The sequence below is a fragment of the Drosophila obscura genome, unplaced genomic scaffold (genome assembly GCF_018151105.1).
Source record: "Drosophila obscura isolate BZ-5 IFL unplaced genomic scaffold, ASM1815110v1 contig_165, whole genome shotgun sequence".
NCBI lineage: Eukaryota > Metazoa > Arthropoda > Insecta > Diptera > Drosophilidae > Drosophila > Drosophila obscura.
In genome coordinates this window covers 1,990,107-2,003,185 of record NW_024542752.1, presented here as the reverse complement: position 1 = coordinate 2,003,185, position 13,079 = coordinate 1,990,107, and the positions used below count along the sequence as shown (strand labels likewise).

General features: G+C 50.5%; 4 protein-coding genes across 5 annotated transcripts; 1 reads left to right on the top strand and 3 right to left on the bottom strand.

The window, feature by feature from the left end:
• Nucleotides 1-16: 16 nt before the first annotated feature.
• LOC111072448 (lateral signaling target protein 2 homolog) lies at nt 17-2,246 on the top strand. Its single transcript, XM_041591946.1, has 4 exons — nt 17-149; nt 225-404; nt 436-744; nt 825-2,246. Exons 2-4 carry the CDS (start codon nt 282-284, stop codon nt 2,115-2,117), a joined length of 1,725 nt encoding a protein of 574 aa, XP_041447880.1. The 5' UTR covers nt 17-149; nt 225-281; the 3' UTR covers nt 2,118-2,246.
• Nucleotides 2,247-3,122: 876 nt separating this feature from the next.
• LOC111072412 lies at nt 3,123-5,091 on the bottom strand. The gene has a single exon (XM_022364259.2). It carries the CDS (start codon nt 5,089-5,091, stop codon nt 3,286-3,288), a length of 1,806 nt encoding a protein of 601 aa, XP_022219951.2. The 3' UTR covers nt 3,123-3,285.
• A 750-nt stretch (nt 5,092-5,841) lies between these two features.
• On the bottom strand, nt 5,842-10,587 carry LOC111072444 (protein Flattop homolog). Of its 2 annotated transcripts, none has more exons than XM_022364322.2 (4): nt 10,419-10,587; nt 6,504-6,622; nt 6,115-6,424; nt 5,842-6,030 (listed from the first exon to the last, which is right to left on the bottom strand). In XM_022364322.2, exons 1-4 carry the CDS (start codon nt 10,443-10,445, stop codon nt 5,869-5,871), a joined length of 618 nt encoding a protein of 205 aa, XP_022220014.2. In that variant the 5' UTR covers nt 10,446-10,587; the 3' UTR covers nt 5,842-5,868. The 2 variants fall into 2 exon arrangements, with proteins under 2 accessions (XP_022220014.2, XP_022220013.2); XM_022364321.2 differs by having other exon boundaries at nt 6,504-6,640; nt 10,419-10,569.
• Nucleotides 10,588-11,041: 454 nt separating this feature from the next.
• LOC111072467 (helix-loop-helix protein 1) lies at nt 11,042-12,681 on the bottom strand. The gene is made up of 2 exons (XM_022364369.2): nt 12,582-12,681; nt 11,042-11,821 (listed from the first exon to the last, which is right to left on the bottom strand). The coding sequence occupies exon 2, from the start codon at nt 11,782-11,784 to the stop codon at nt 11,278-11,280; it is 507 nt and encodes a 168-aa protein (XP_022220061.1). The 5' UTR covers nt 11,785-11,821; nt 12,582-12,681; the 3' UTR covers nt 11,042-11,277.
• Nucleotides 12,682-13,079: the final 398 nt, after the last annotated feature.

The following is a 13,079-nucleotide window of genomic DNA, read 5'->3' as shown; positions in this document are numbered from 1 at the left end:
CTATTTTGAACCACTATTGATGTTTGAAAACAATCACAAAATTGTTATTTGCTGTTTTCGAAATAAAAGGGCAAAAATTAGTTCCGATAAGTACCGATATATTCTCTGCAGCTACCCTGTACATCGATAGGTGGAATCAAAAGTCGCGGGTATGTATATCTGATCTAGAGAATTAAAACAACACGAAAATACTAATATTTGGTCCTTGGTGACATTGGTTTTAGTTCTGCTGCAGTGTTTAAATAATAATATAACTAATTAAATTGAAATAAACCAAAAGAATGCTGGAAACCAAGAGCATCAGTGCTTTGGCATTTACTGAGACTCCGCGCAAGCGTAAAAGGGAAACAGGCGGCTGCGTCCCCCTGCCCCTGCCCCTGCCACATCCAGCAGCAGCAGCAGCAGCAACCCTTAACCAGCGACGCCAAGGTGCAGCAGGAAGCAGCTGCCGCCGTCACAGAGTCATGCTTCACCAACGCTGCATTCAGTTCGACGCCCAAGAAGCTGATTGGACGCCGCCGTTTGGCCAAAGAGAACAGCAATCCGTTTCCCTGTCTGGAGTTCAAGTCCATAGCGGATTTGGCACAACAGCAGCAGAAGGAGCAGCAGCAGCAGCAGCAGCCCCCCAACAATCCCTTTGAGGTGGTGCGACATCCCTGCAAGAAGAAGAAGCGAGAGATTGCCTGCTTTGAGAATCCTGGCCTCAATCTAGAGCTGCCCGAAAAGCAATTCAATCCGTATGAGGTAGATGCATCTATATACCACCCCCTACCCCAATACCCAAACGACTAACACTTTGTCCTCCCCCCCTCTCTACTGTACAGGTGATCCGTTGCATTGCCACGCCCAACAAAAAAAAAGGCTTCGTCAATGCCGCCCTCAATGTGCGTGGCAGCGATGGCCCCGCCTCGCGGAATCCCTTTGAGATTCATCGCCAGAGCGAGATCTCTGCCTTGGCCAGCAATCCCTCCGGCGTGGCCAATCCCGCCTTGGCCGAGGAGTCGCTGCTGCCCACCAGCCTGAAGATCGGCCTGCCGTTTGTGCCCACTGTGGGCTGTCGCATCGATTTCCATGGCATGTCCCTGGCCCAGTTGACGCCCAGCAAGCTGCTTGCGGAGAAGCTTGTCTTTTCGCCGGTGCCAGGGCCAGGGCCAAAGCGTTCTCTGGGTGCCATCAGTGAGGAGTCATCCAGCATGGATATTGGCAAGGAGCTGGATCGCTACCAATTGGAGCTGGAGAATAGCATCAATGAGGCAAAGCTGCGCAAGAAGGGCCTCCTGGTGGCGGAGGAGGAGACGCAGGAGACCCTGATGGTGGTGCAGGAGTGCCAGGAGGGAGCCCAAGTGGGGCGACAGCTCATATGCACCAGAAGGCGCACCCTCACGGAGATTAGCGAGGTGCCAGAGATGGAATCCGCACCAGTGGCGGCGGAGGAGCAGCCACCAGAGGAAATGAAAGAGGAGCAGCAGCTGCAGCAGCAGCAGGAGGAGAAGGAGGAGCAAAAAGAAGAGGAGCAGCCGCTGGAGGATGATGCCGAGCCAGATGCAGCTGCTGGCGATGTAGCCTATGCCTCAGAATCAGACGAGGAGGACTTTAAGGCCCCTGCCCGCTTCGTGCGCGCCTATCGCCCGGCAGCGCAGCAGCTCAAGGCCGCCAGCAAGGAGTCCCTCCAATCGATTGGCTCCAGCAAATCCGGAAAATCCCTGGACAAGCCACCATCCGGCCATGGCATGAAGAACATGATACGCAAATCGATACGCCGCCTCATGCATCCCATGGAGAGTAGCAGCCACACTGGCAGCACCTCCCCGGAGAAGCCGCACAACAACATCATGCACACCATTCGCCACAGCCTGCGACGGCGACCACCGAAGGAGGTGCCGCTGCAGGAGGAGGAGGAGGAGGAGGAGATACGTCCAGCGGATATCTCCATTGTGGACAGCAGCGAGCGCACCATGAAGCTCAGGTCGAGCATTACCCAAACAGAGTACATGACCATCGAGCAGCTGACGAACGAAAGGAAGCACACGCTGCGGAACAGCATTCGTCGATCGACACGGGATGTGCTACGCCATGTGTTCCACAAGAGTCACGATGCCTATGCCACGGCCAAGTGAGCTGGACGACCCAAACAATCGGCCCATTCATTAATTCATTCATCATTTAGAGCCTAAGACCATTGAACTTTCAATTGCACCCAAAGATTATCATACAAAAATGCACCCACACCCACATCCACATCCAAATCCAAACAAAAATCCAACCAAGAAGATCCTTTGGATGTACCCCCAGCCCAGCCCCCCCAATATTAAAAGCGGATCTGTAGCTCTCTTGGCTGGAGTTTCTTCGCTTCGGCTTCTGCTCGAAGATTTCGTGTTTAAGATTTTTTTTTTTTATTCGTTTCAAACCATAAAATGTTTTTGGTTATGCAGCAGCGCTCCTCGTTTGATGTTTGCTTCTCCCTCACACACACACACACTTTATACACTATTCACGTTTCTATTTTGGATGTACTTTAAATGTTTTATTGCACGTTTATTTATATATATATGTATGCACTATATATATATATACTGTATTGTATTTGTATTTGTATGAACCATTTATATATGTATAACATTTGTTTTTTTTACATAAACCTCAAGCCCATATGCAAACTGTGATTTTTCCAACTATCCTGAAAAATGGGCACAAACAACAAAAAATACTTGGGGAATATCTTCGGTGTCAGCCGAAGCGTGGGAATACCGAATACCCCGGGTATGCGGCAGCGCCCCTCGGTTGTTTTGCTGCTTGGTTCCCATTTGTGCATTTCTTAGTATTTCTTTGGGGCATTTACTTTCAAAAGTTTTCTTTGCTAATCATCATCAGATTTCTACGAATGGTCCCCTATGTTTATCCGTTTGCTAAATGTTAAACCTAATTGAAAATGCCTTGAGATGGGGACCCACATCTGAGTTTTGCCAGCTAACAAACTACTACAATATATGTTCTTAGATTTAAGGAAACTCTATTATAGATTGGGTCCGGATACAGAAATAACTGATACATGAAATAACAGGGGGAAACATAAAGCAGCACGTCAATGGAAAGGGAAAGGGAATGTACCAATCGGAACGGTGGAGATATATATACTTATGTATAATCTAAAAGAGCTGCAAGGAAGTTTTTTCTAAAATGATATCCCAATTATATCCTCCAATGAAGGACTCTGGGGAATTCCTAGATAGATCGACGATCTGTGGCAGGCTACTGCCCTTTCCAAGGGCTATTTGGGGTGTTGATTTACTTGTAGACTGTTTGTAGGAGTGGACGACGACGCTGCTCCAGCGGCTTGAAGGCATGCTGATAGACGCTGGCCAGACGCCAATGCTCCGGATAGCCACCCTGGCCGGCGCCACCGCCCTGACTGCGAAACGGCGGCACCAGTGTATCGATATCGTAGTTCTTCTTGGCGTACGGCTGCCGTGGTCGTGGCACCACCAGCACCCGCCCGCCGCCCGAGCAGCCCGTGTCCATGCCCATAAAATCGCCGGAGGCATTGTGCTTGGCCACACCCGCCCGGAAGGCGGCCTTGCTGGTGAGACAGTGACCATGGCCATGTCCATGGCCGTGCCCAAAGGCTGGCGGACAGCAGCGTGGGGCCGGGGCAGGGCCAACCTTGTGGCAGAGACGACGGGCGGGTCGGCGCAGGAGCGTGTCCCGCTTGCAGGAGGGTCCGGCCGGGCGGCAGCCATGCTCCATGTGCACACCGCCCGGACCATTGCCCTCGCAGCTGGACTCGGGCCCCAGATACTTCTCGCGCAGCGCCTGATACGCCTTATCGCCCAGCAGGGGCGACGACTGGTACTGCTTGGCCAGTCGGTTGGGGGGCATGCCACCACGGGCGCCTCCACCGCCGCTGGAGAGTTCTGCCAGGTTGCCAAAGCTGACGCCGGCTGCGGGGCCGCGGCGACAGTGGGAGGCGGCACTCGAGTCCCGGGAGACGCTGCGTGCCCGATCCCTGGGCGGCGGGGAGTAGTCGCAGGCGCAGGGATCCTCGCGATCGATGGCCCTGCCACCAAAGTCCGTCTTCCGGCGGAGTATGTCCTTGTCGAAGAAGTCCGCCTCACCCAAAGTGCTGGTAAAGACCCCGGCGGAGCGTCCCAGATCGGCGGCATTGTCCTCCCGCGGTGTGCGCACGCAGGTGAAGACCGCCGGGCCCGCCGAATCGTTGGAGCCATCGATGTGCCGCGCCAGACGCGGCTCGTCCATGGCATTGGCGGGCTTAAAGTCCCAGCAGATGGCCAGGTCCATGGGCCCCATTTTCTTGGCCGGTGCGGAGCCCACGCCACGGAAGGTGTCGCCGCCAAAGGCCTTGGGCACCACACCGCCGCCTGTTTTCGGGCGGAACACCTTCATTTTGGTGCAGTGCGTCGGCCCGGCATTGTGCGTCTTGACGCCCACGCCCGTGGCAATGGGATCGATCTCCAGCGAGAGGCCGGCATGCCCGCCCGAGATCTGTGCCTTGCGGAACGCCAGATCCGCCACACAGTCGGGCAGCGGCTGATGGTCCAGATTGTCCTGGTGCATGCGCTTCGCCAGCTCAAAGTTCGCGTAGGCCGGCACCACCGGCGAGGGGCAGCGCTCGTTGGGCTTCTCGGTGATCGAGTGCAGCGGCATCTTTCTGATCAGATCCGGATCGCTATCGGTATTGTATCTGTAGTTCTGACTCTGGCTCTGGCTCTGTGCCACTGGCAATGAGATCAGATCCTTGCCGGGCACGAAACCAGACTCGAATCCCGTGTCAAAGGCTGCGTTCAGGTCGCTGCTCCGCTCCAGATGATCCGCGTAGCGGGACTGTGCCGCTGCCAGGGCAGGAAACTGTCGCCCCGTGGCGGAGGTCACCCGATCCCGGTACTTGATCGGCTGGGTCTCCTCCCTGTCCAGATAGTGGCGACTCAGTGGCTCATTGCTGTCGCGTGCGAAGGTGGCCTTCTTCTGGTCGAGCAGCAGCTGGTGCGACGGCAGACGGTACTCTGGCTCGGTCAGTTCTCCGGGCGTATAGGACAGATCCGGCAATCCGGTTGCGGCTGCGGCTGCTTGCGACATGGTTGGAGGTTCACTTTTTGTTTACTTTCAAGCGATCGTGAAGAGATGAACATGAAGATGCCGTTGCAAATGAGATGTACATTATGTATTTACAAATGGCTGGTATGAGTGGTGCACATAAATGAGGCATGAGATCGGGCATGGATCTGAGGAAAAGCGTACAAGGAAGTTTGGGGGCTGGGCTCTGGCCTGGAAGGGCAATTAAAAGAGGGAGCACCCTCCCATGTGGATTCCTTCTGCGAACAGCTATGTAAGTACTTTGAGGCTACAGCTTATTATGTTTTACTATTTTCTTAAATAAATTATGGAACTATGGCTGAATGAACAGATCTGGTATGGTATGAGGCAGATAGAACCCCCCCCCCTGTGTAGCTTTACCTTGAAAAGTACTTTGCATAAATGCCTTGGATTGTGTTCTTTTATATTTGCTAGAGCCAATAGAACTTTGAACTAAATGGGGATTCAATTGAAGATGGGTAAGGCGAGCATGCAGTGCAAAGAATGAAGAGATGCAGATGCAGGAGGCATATCCAATTGGGAAGGGAAGTATGCAGATGCAGGGGAAGATAATCTTGCAGATCCTTGAGCAAAAAGCTAGTGCAAGTGCTTCAATGGGTGCCCGGATTTATTGTTTATTCAAAGTGCAATTTGTGCACGGGCTGGAAACGATAACTCAGCATGTGCCTGGGCTGATCACGGACGGTGTCTGGTATATGCCTCTACTATATATATCTATATATTCGTTTGCTTCTGTATCTGCTTCATCTTTAACTGCTTCTATTTCTTTGGCTGCTTGGGGGCTTTGGTCTTTGCTTCTTCTTTGGTCGCCTTGCTGGGCTCACGATTCGCAGCGAAGGCCGTGATGGTTCGCTTGCGTGATCTATCCACCTTGACGCAGGTTATCCGCGACTTGGCTGGCACGCAAACCGTTCTGGGGCTCTACAGTGCGGTGCAGGATGTAGGATGCAGGATGCAGGATGCAGTCAACATGCAGCAGCAGGCAATGGAGAACGAAATACTCACCTTGATGGGACAAATGGCACGCTTGCAGCGAACACTCAGCTGATGGAGCTCCTTGATCTGCTGGATGCCCTCGCACTTGGACTGGCACTTGGGACGCGCCCAATACGGATCCCCGCTAACGCCCAGTGTCACCCGCTTGTCGCAGGCCAAGGCGCGACGGTTCTCCCGCTGGCAGTTGCACAGATCCCGTGGAAAGTCGCGGAACTTGTAGCGTCCGCTCAAGCAGGCGTCATAGTGGCCGCAAAAGCTGCGCGTTATCTTCAGCGGTAGCTCGTAGGTGCCACGATATCGTCCAAAGGAGTTGCCGTCCCTGCCGTGCAGCAAAGGATAATTGGATTATCGATATGGATGGATGGATGGAGCGTGGTGTGTGTGTTCGTTCGACTCACCTTCGGGCGGTGGGCAGCAGGTGACCACTATTGTCCACAATGGGCGTGGCTTTCTTCAGGTATCGCCTGGGCCGTGGCGGTGCAAAGCGTGGATACTCCCAATTGCAGAGTCCTGGCGCCTGAAAGCGGTCCTCAAACTAAAAGAGGCAGATCAAAGGCAAAAGGGAAAAGGGGGAGAGACGGTAGAGACTCGATCAACACCTGTTATGAATGCGGCAGAACCCTCCTCCGCCTCGGTCCACATATTGTCTGAAGCAAGTAATTCCCTTATTTATGGGCACTGAGCAAGCAAACCAATTGATGACAAAAAACAAAAACGCAACCCCCAATGGAAGGAGAACCAAGGAGGACCGGAATCAACCCCCACACCACGTAACTGGCGGAATGGGCGGGCAATTACACGGCGTAATCTCTGTTCTGTTGCTGGAACATGTGTAAAAAGGCATTTGGTTTAATTCCACTTAATGCCAATGTTTGTGTTTGCCATTTGAAAGCCCAGCCAGCCAGCCAGCCAGCCAAGGCAGCAGCAAAAGCAGAAGCTGAGTCCCAGCCGTGTGTCTGGGCTGGCTTAAAAAACGGACAGACTTCAAACTGATCCTTAAATGAGCCAGCCTCAGACCTGGTCTTAAGCCGATAGAATCATTTATCAGAAGTTTTGGGCATATGCCAGCCAGCTGGTTGGAAAGCCAGCAGCAAATCCACAGGAGCCAGGAACCTGTTAAGGTGAATGGAAAGTGGAATGGAAAGCTATGAGATGTGCCCATCAAAGGCAGCAAAACAGCCCAAAGAGTAGCAAAACTAAAGGGTATGGAAACTGGAAATGATTATTGGGGTATTGGGGTACTATTTGGGCTATTGGCAGTGGGAAATATCTAAGAACTAAGAGCCTCCTGCAGCCAGCAGAAAACACTCTGAAGCATTGAAAAAGGGGCTGCTTTTGTGGGTCCAGTTGGAGCAGTAGAAACAGCATGGACGAGGACGCCCTTACGGCATTCTTTTGTGCCACATCTCGTACTGCTGCTGCCAAATGGATGCTTGCTACTGGCAACTGGGCTACTGGCTACTGGCTACTGGGAATATACATATGTAAAGGCGCCTGCCTGTCCAAAGTCTTCCCACGCTTCCGGATTTCCATTAACAAATGCAAATGCCTTAGATGACGCGCTGGTAATACGATACCGAGCCTAGTAACTTGTCAGCACTTGATTGAGACCCTTGATTGATGCGATTGTGTTGTGGGGGGGGGAGTTGCGGGTGTGGCAGTGGGCACGCGTCTTGGACGTGTCAACGTGTGCCACAATGCGGCAACTGTAATTAAATTTGTACGGCAATTACACAAGAATGTGATGAAGGGCCCAGCGAGAGGGCAGGGCAGGACAGGGCAGGGCCAAGGGATAGAGAGAGAGAGAGGACGTGTGAGTGTGGGGAATCCCCTGGATGGTTACCATGGCTGCCTGCGATAGATGGACTGGACTGGATGGAATGGATGCACTTGCCAAGCGTGAAATACAAATTGATTTTAAACTCAATTAGCAACAAAAGTTTGTAGGCGTTTAAACGACACCCAACAACAATGAGGATTACAGGACACCCAGACAGATGAATGGAATGGACCTGCTATGGCAGGCAGTTGCGTTTATGTGGAGAGGGGCACACAAATAGATAGTTGAATGGTTGTTTGGGTTATCCACCCCCACCCCAACCCCAACCAGAATCCATCTCCTGCACTCTGCTTTGTTCTGTTCCTCTTGTGTTCCTCTTGTGTTCCTCTTGTGTTGCTCTGTTCTGTCTGTTCTGTCTGTGCGCGTCACCCCTTGGTGATGATTTTTATGGCAACCCTCTGGGGTGCAATTTATCACATGGTCTTTTGTGTCAGAGCCCAGAGAGAGGATTAGATAGTCAGAAAGCTACCGAGTGCACACGTGCACTCCACGGAACCACGGGTTGGATATGCAGCGCAGGCAGCGGACAGGCAGGCAGGCAGGCAGGCAGCACTTGTAACACTCCACTCACTTGTGTACACGCCTCCACCTCCTACCGTACTTCCGTACTCCTTCCTGGACTGTGGCAGGACAAACACTTAAGCTAATTTCACGCTATGCCGCCGATTGCTGCTGGATTGCTTCTGGATTGCTGCTGGACTTTCGATGGACAGGATGGGGGGAGGGATGGGGGGTGGCAGGTCCCTGCGTTCAATTCGATTGCCGCCCTCAGCAGCTTTGGGCCTCAAAGCAGCTGTCGATTTGCAATTGAAATGTCATTAAGTGTGTCCGCCGCGGGAGCAGCAAAAAGGAGATCTTCGAATGTCTCGCTGGATCCACAGGCACAAAAAAAGGAGAAAAAAAATACACCAAGGAAGAGCGAAAATTCCTTCACCTTTTCGCGCTTAACCGTTACGATGGTATGTACATAATCGCATATGAAAATAACTGTAAATAAACTGCAGTTGCGTGGCAATTTTCTGCCCGACTGACACAAGGTGCGCCAGGGGCGGGAGGCGACGCCCCGAGCCTGGATCCAACAAAAAAAAAAAAAAAAAAAACAAAACAACGGACTGGTAACCAATCCCGTTACCAAGTAAATAAACTTTAACTGTCGCTATTTGCAGCAGCGTGCACCACCATCGGAAAACATCGCAGAGAGCTGGGAAGCCAAGCGCCCAAAGGTAGGCAAAGGTGGGCAAAGGAGGCGGCACGGGAAAGGAAAGGGCATCGGAATTGGATCTGTGGAACGGCAGCGGGAATGGGAACGGTAGCGGGAACGAAGAGAATATGGAATGGATATGGAAATGGAAATAGAAATGATAACGGGATGCGTAACGCCACTTAAGCAGGATACGCCCGCAGAGGCAGTCGACAAATTGTGGCAAAAGAGGAAACTCAAGCAAGTATTAGATGAACGTTAGAAATTTATATTTGTAATTGTTTGTATTGTTTGTATTTTGTATTTTGTTTGTATTTGTATTTGTAATTTAAAGACTATTTGACTCAACCCGAAATATCCTATAGTCCTATAAATACTGGTATCACATGGGAAATGCATTCCCTAATTGTTTTCCGATCTGGGGCTCTGCAAAGAACTCTGGAAGAAACATTTCTGAGGTCTAAAATCGTTTCAATATCGTAAAATTATAACTCAAGAATATGATTCTTAGGATTCCAGTTTTTGTTTTTTTTTTTCAATATTTGGATAATTTTGGATAATTGGATTCCCCCATTGTATCCACCTTAATCCTCTAGAGCTGTTTTAGCCAAAAAAATATATTTTTTGCACTTAAACTGTATAAAATAGTTAATGTGTGTTTCTAAAGGTATCAAATTACTGCCGAGATAAATGTTGCATTGCCAACAAAATCTCTACCCATTCAAATATCGAATAGATGCCCCGCAGTCCAGAGACTTAAGATATTGCTTTCTGACTAATTTGTCGCCTGGCTGCTGCTGTGTCCTATCGCACCTATCCTCCTACTCCTCCTCCTTGCGCACACACAGCCTACAAATGGCACTCAATGAGATAGAGAGAGAGAGCGAGGAACTTGGCAGACTAACGGAATGTCTGCTGAATGGCGGGGCTCGGCCTTTCTTTTGGTGAGTGAAACGCAGAGAGAGAGAGAGCATAGAGCGTGGAGCGTGGAACGTGGAGTGTTGTATGTGGAGAGCGCCCATGCCATTGATTTTGTTACCTTTTAGCTTTCAGAATTATTATTATCATTATTATGGCAACCGGTTGCCACGCCCACCAGCAGGGACATGGCACTTGGACTATGAAATTGGGACGCTGCCAGCAGAAATGTGGAGCAGCAGCAGCAGCAGCAGTCTCTCTCTCTCTCTCTAGCTGTGTGTCCCTCTCTTTCAGCAAATAACAGTAAAGATAACAGCATCCCCCCCATACAGGGTGCTCTCTATGCGCACTCACCTGATTAGCACTAAAATGAAAAGCCATTGTCCACAAACACAGCAAAAGATTTTGGAATTTTTGAGTTTTTGATTTTTTAGGTTTCGGATTTTTGAGTTTTTGTTGATTTTTTAATTTTGTGATTTTTGAATATTTGAATTTGGAATCGAGGAACGAATTTTGTTGTGTTGCAATGCAAACATGAAAATCTGGACAATTGTGTAAAGGGTGACCCTGTTTTTTCGTTTTGGCGCCAGCTATGGGGCGTGGCTTCCAAAGGACACGCCTGGGTGTGCGGGACGCTGGGCAGGGGGGAGACGGAGCGAGCGCTGGCATCTGGTCGCATCTGGCACTTGAGCGGAATACGGCAAAGCAAATGGAAAACTTTGCAACGGCAGATGTGGCCCCCCAGCAAATGGAATGAATGAGAAATTGGGGGGGCAAATTGTGCTAAGGAATGAAAAAAATAAAAAGAGAAGAGAATGTATCTTCTATTGCGGTATTTACTATAGATAATTTTTGTAACTTTAATGCTTGACTGGGATATACATATGTATGTATTTATGTATATATGTATGTATGTATTTATATATATGTATGTATTATGTATTGTAGTAGTTATAGGTATAAACAAATATCACGACTTAGAAGCTAGACAAAAAAAGGTGTTTTGCGATTATTTCTAGAATAAAGATACTCGTACATACATACACGTATTTACATATGTATGTACTTTATAGTTGATGGATACAGGATACAGGATATGGGTTCATGGGGGAGAGGGGGCAGGGGGGTTCCATTCGCAATCCTATGGCGGAGCAAAGAACATGGCCTCACTGAAGCTGCAGCTGGTGTTGAAGCTAGAGGCGCTACCACTATCTCAGGGGGTCTCCAGCACGTGATTCAAGTACGCAATGTAGCAGATGGCCAGCTTGAGGATCTCGATCTTGGAGAGCTTCTTGTCTGGCGGCAGCGTGGGCAGCAGCTTCCTCAGCTCGGCAAAGGACACATTGAACGCCTCCACACGTATGCGCTCCCGTGTGGCATGCGCCGTTCGATACTTGAGTGTGGCCCGTCGCCGGCGACGTCGCTCCTCGCGTGACAGGCCCACCAGCTCGGTGGGATCCAGGTGGGCAATCGGTGTGGTCCGGCGACGTGGCGCCGGTGTTGGTGGCGGCTGTGGTGCCGGCTGGGCGGCCGTCTCACAGGACATACGCGCCTGGAAGCGCTTCTCAATGTCCAGCGTGGTGCTGGCCGCATAGTCCTCGTGCAGCAGGCCCCCATTGTTGGCGGGCGCCAACATCTCGTCATCCTCCGGCATATAGTAGCGACTCAGGGAGATGCTCTGCGGCGGTCCCTCTGCCATATGCGTCATGTCGTAGACCATCTTGGGAGTGTGTGGCGGCGGCTCCTGCTGCCAGTTGCTGCAAGAACACAGAGAAGACGAGGATCATAAGTATTCCGTGGGTGTATACCCTCTGCCCACCCTCTGCCCACCCTCTGCCCAATGCCACAAAGCAAATCAAAGAGGCTGCTGCCACTCGCATTATTTATGGCTGGTTCATTTGTGTGCATTTGTGTGAAAGGGTGCGTGTGCCGTGACCCGCACCGCCCTGCACCGCCCATGTCCTAGTTCTAGTCGTATTCCTTGTCGTTGTCGTTGTCCTTGTCCTGGGGCGCACACCCCTTTCTGTGCATGTGTCCTGTTTGCGTTTCCTATTATTCTCATTTATTTTTATTGTACTTATTGTATTTATTGTTTATTCGCAACATATTTTCACACCTACACAAATAGCAGAACAATCGGCACGTTTATTATTTGCTTTTGCCCACGGGACCTGAACACACACACCGCACCCCACTCCACCCCACCACACTGCGGAAGGGGGAAATGGGAAACGGGAAACGGGGAATCCCTCTGCGGTTAACGTATGATTTGATATTACATATTTATTTAATGGGTTTTTGTGAGAAGTCGCACAGATAGCAGCAAGTGCAGGACCCATAATGGAATGGGCACCAATGCAGGAGGGACCTGCTGTGGTTTCAGCTGGATCAAAAGAACCCACAATTGATTTACTGAGCGGCTTTAACCAGTCAAAATATCCACAATTGATCCACAGATGCTCTTTTGATTTGATCGCAATCCGCGATCCTTAGCTTTGGCACTTAACTCGAACTTACAATATTCAAACAGCAAAAAATTCGAATATCCGCACAATTCTTTGGTTTGTCCACGGTCCAAGTGAAATCCGGAGATGAGCTTAAAAGTTTGCCTGCTCGCGCAAAGCCTGAATGACGAACTGATGCTCGGTGCGGACAATGCAGCATCCTTTATACCGAAAAAAAAAACATCACAGCATACACATCCCTTGGCCAACCAGCAGCCAATGGCAAATATGCACCACCGGCAGGGTAACGCCAATTGAAGAGTCGCCACGGATTACAAAATGGCGCTGGTTATGCCAGATACCCGCCCCTTGATGGCAGAAGTAACCACCACAGGATGCTGGTCGGAAGGAAGGAAACTTTCAAATTTGAGTGAGCAGGCGGCATGTTGTGCGCCCAACAGCCCACTGTTAACTGCATGTGCACGTAACAGTGCGCCCTAATGTGAACATGTGCTAACAGCTAACAGTAACAGCACATGTTACATTTTCAGATGAACTCAAATTTAAATTT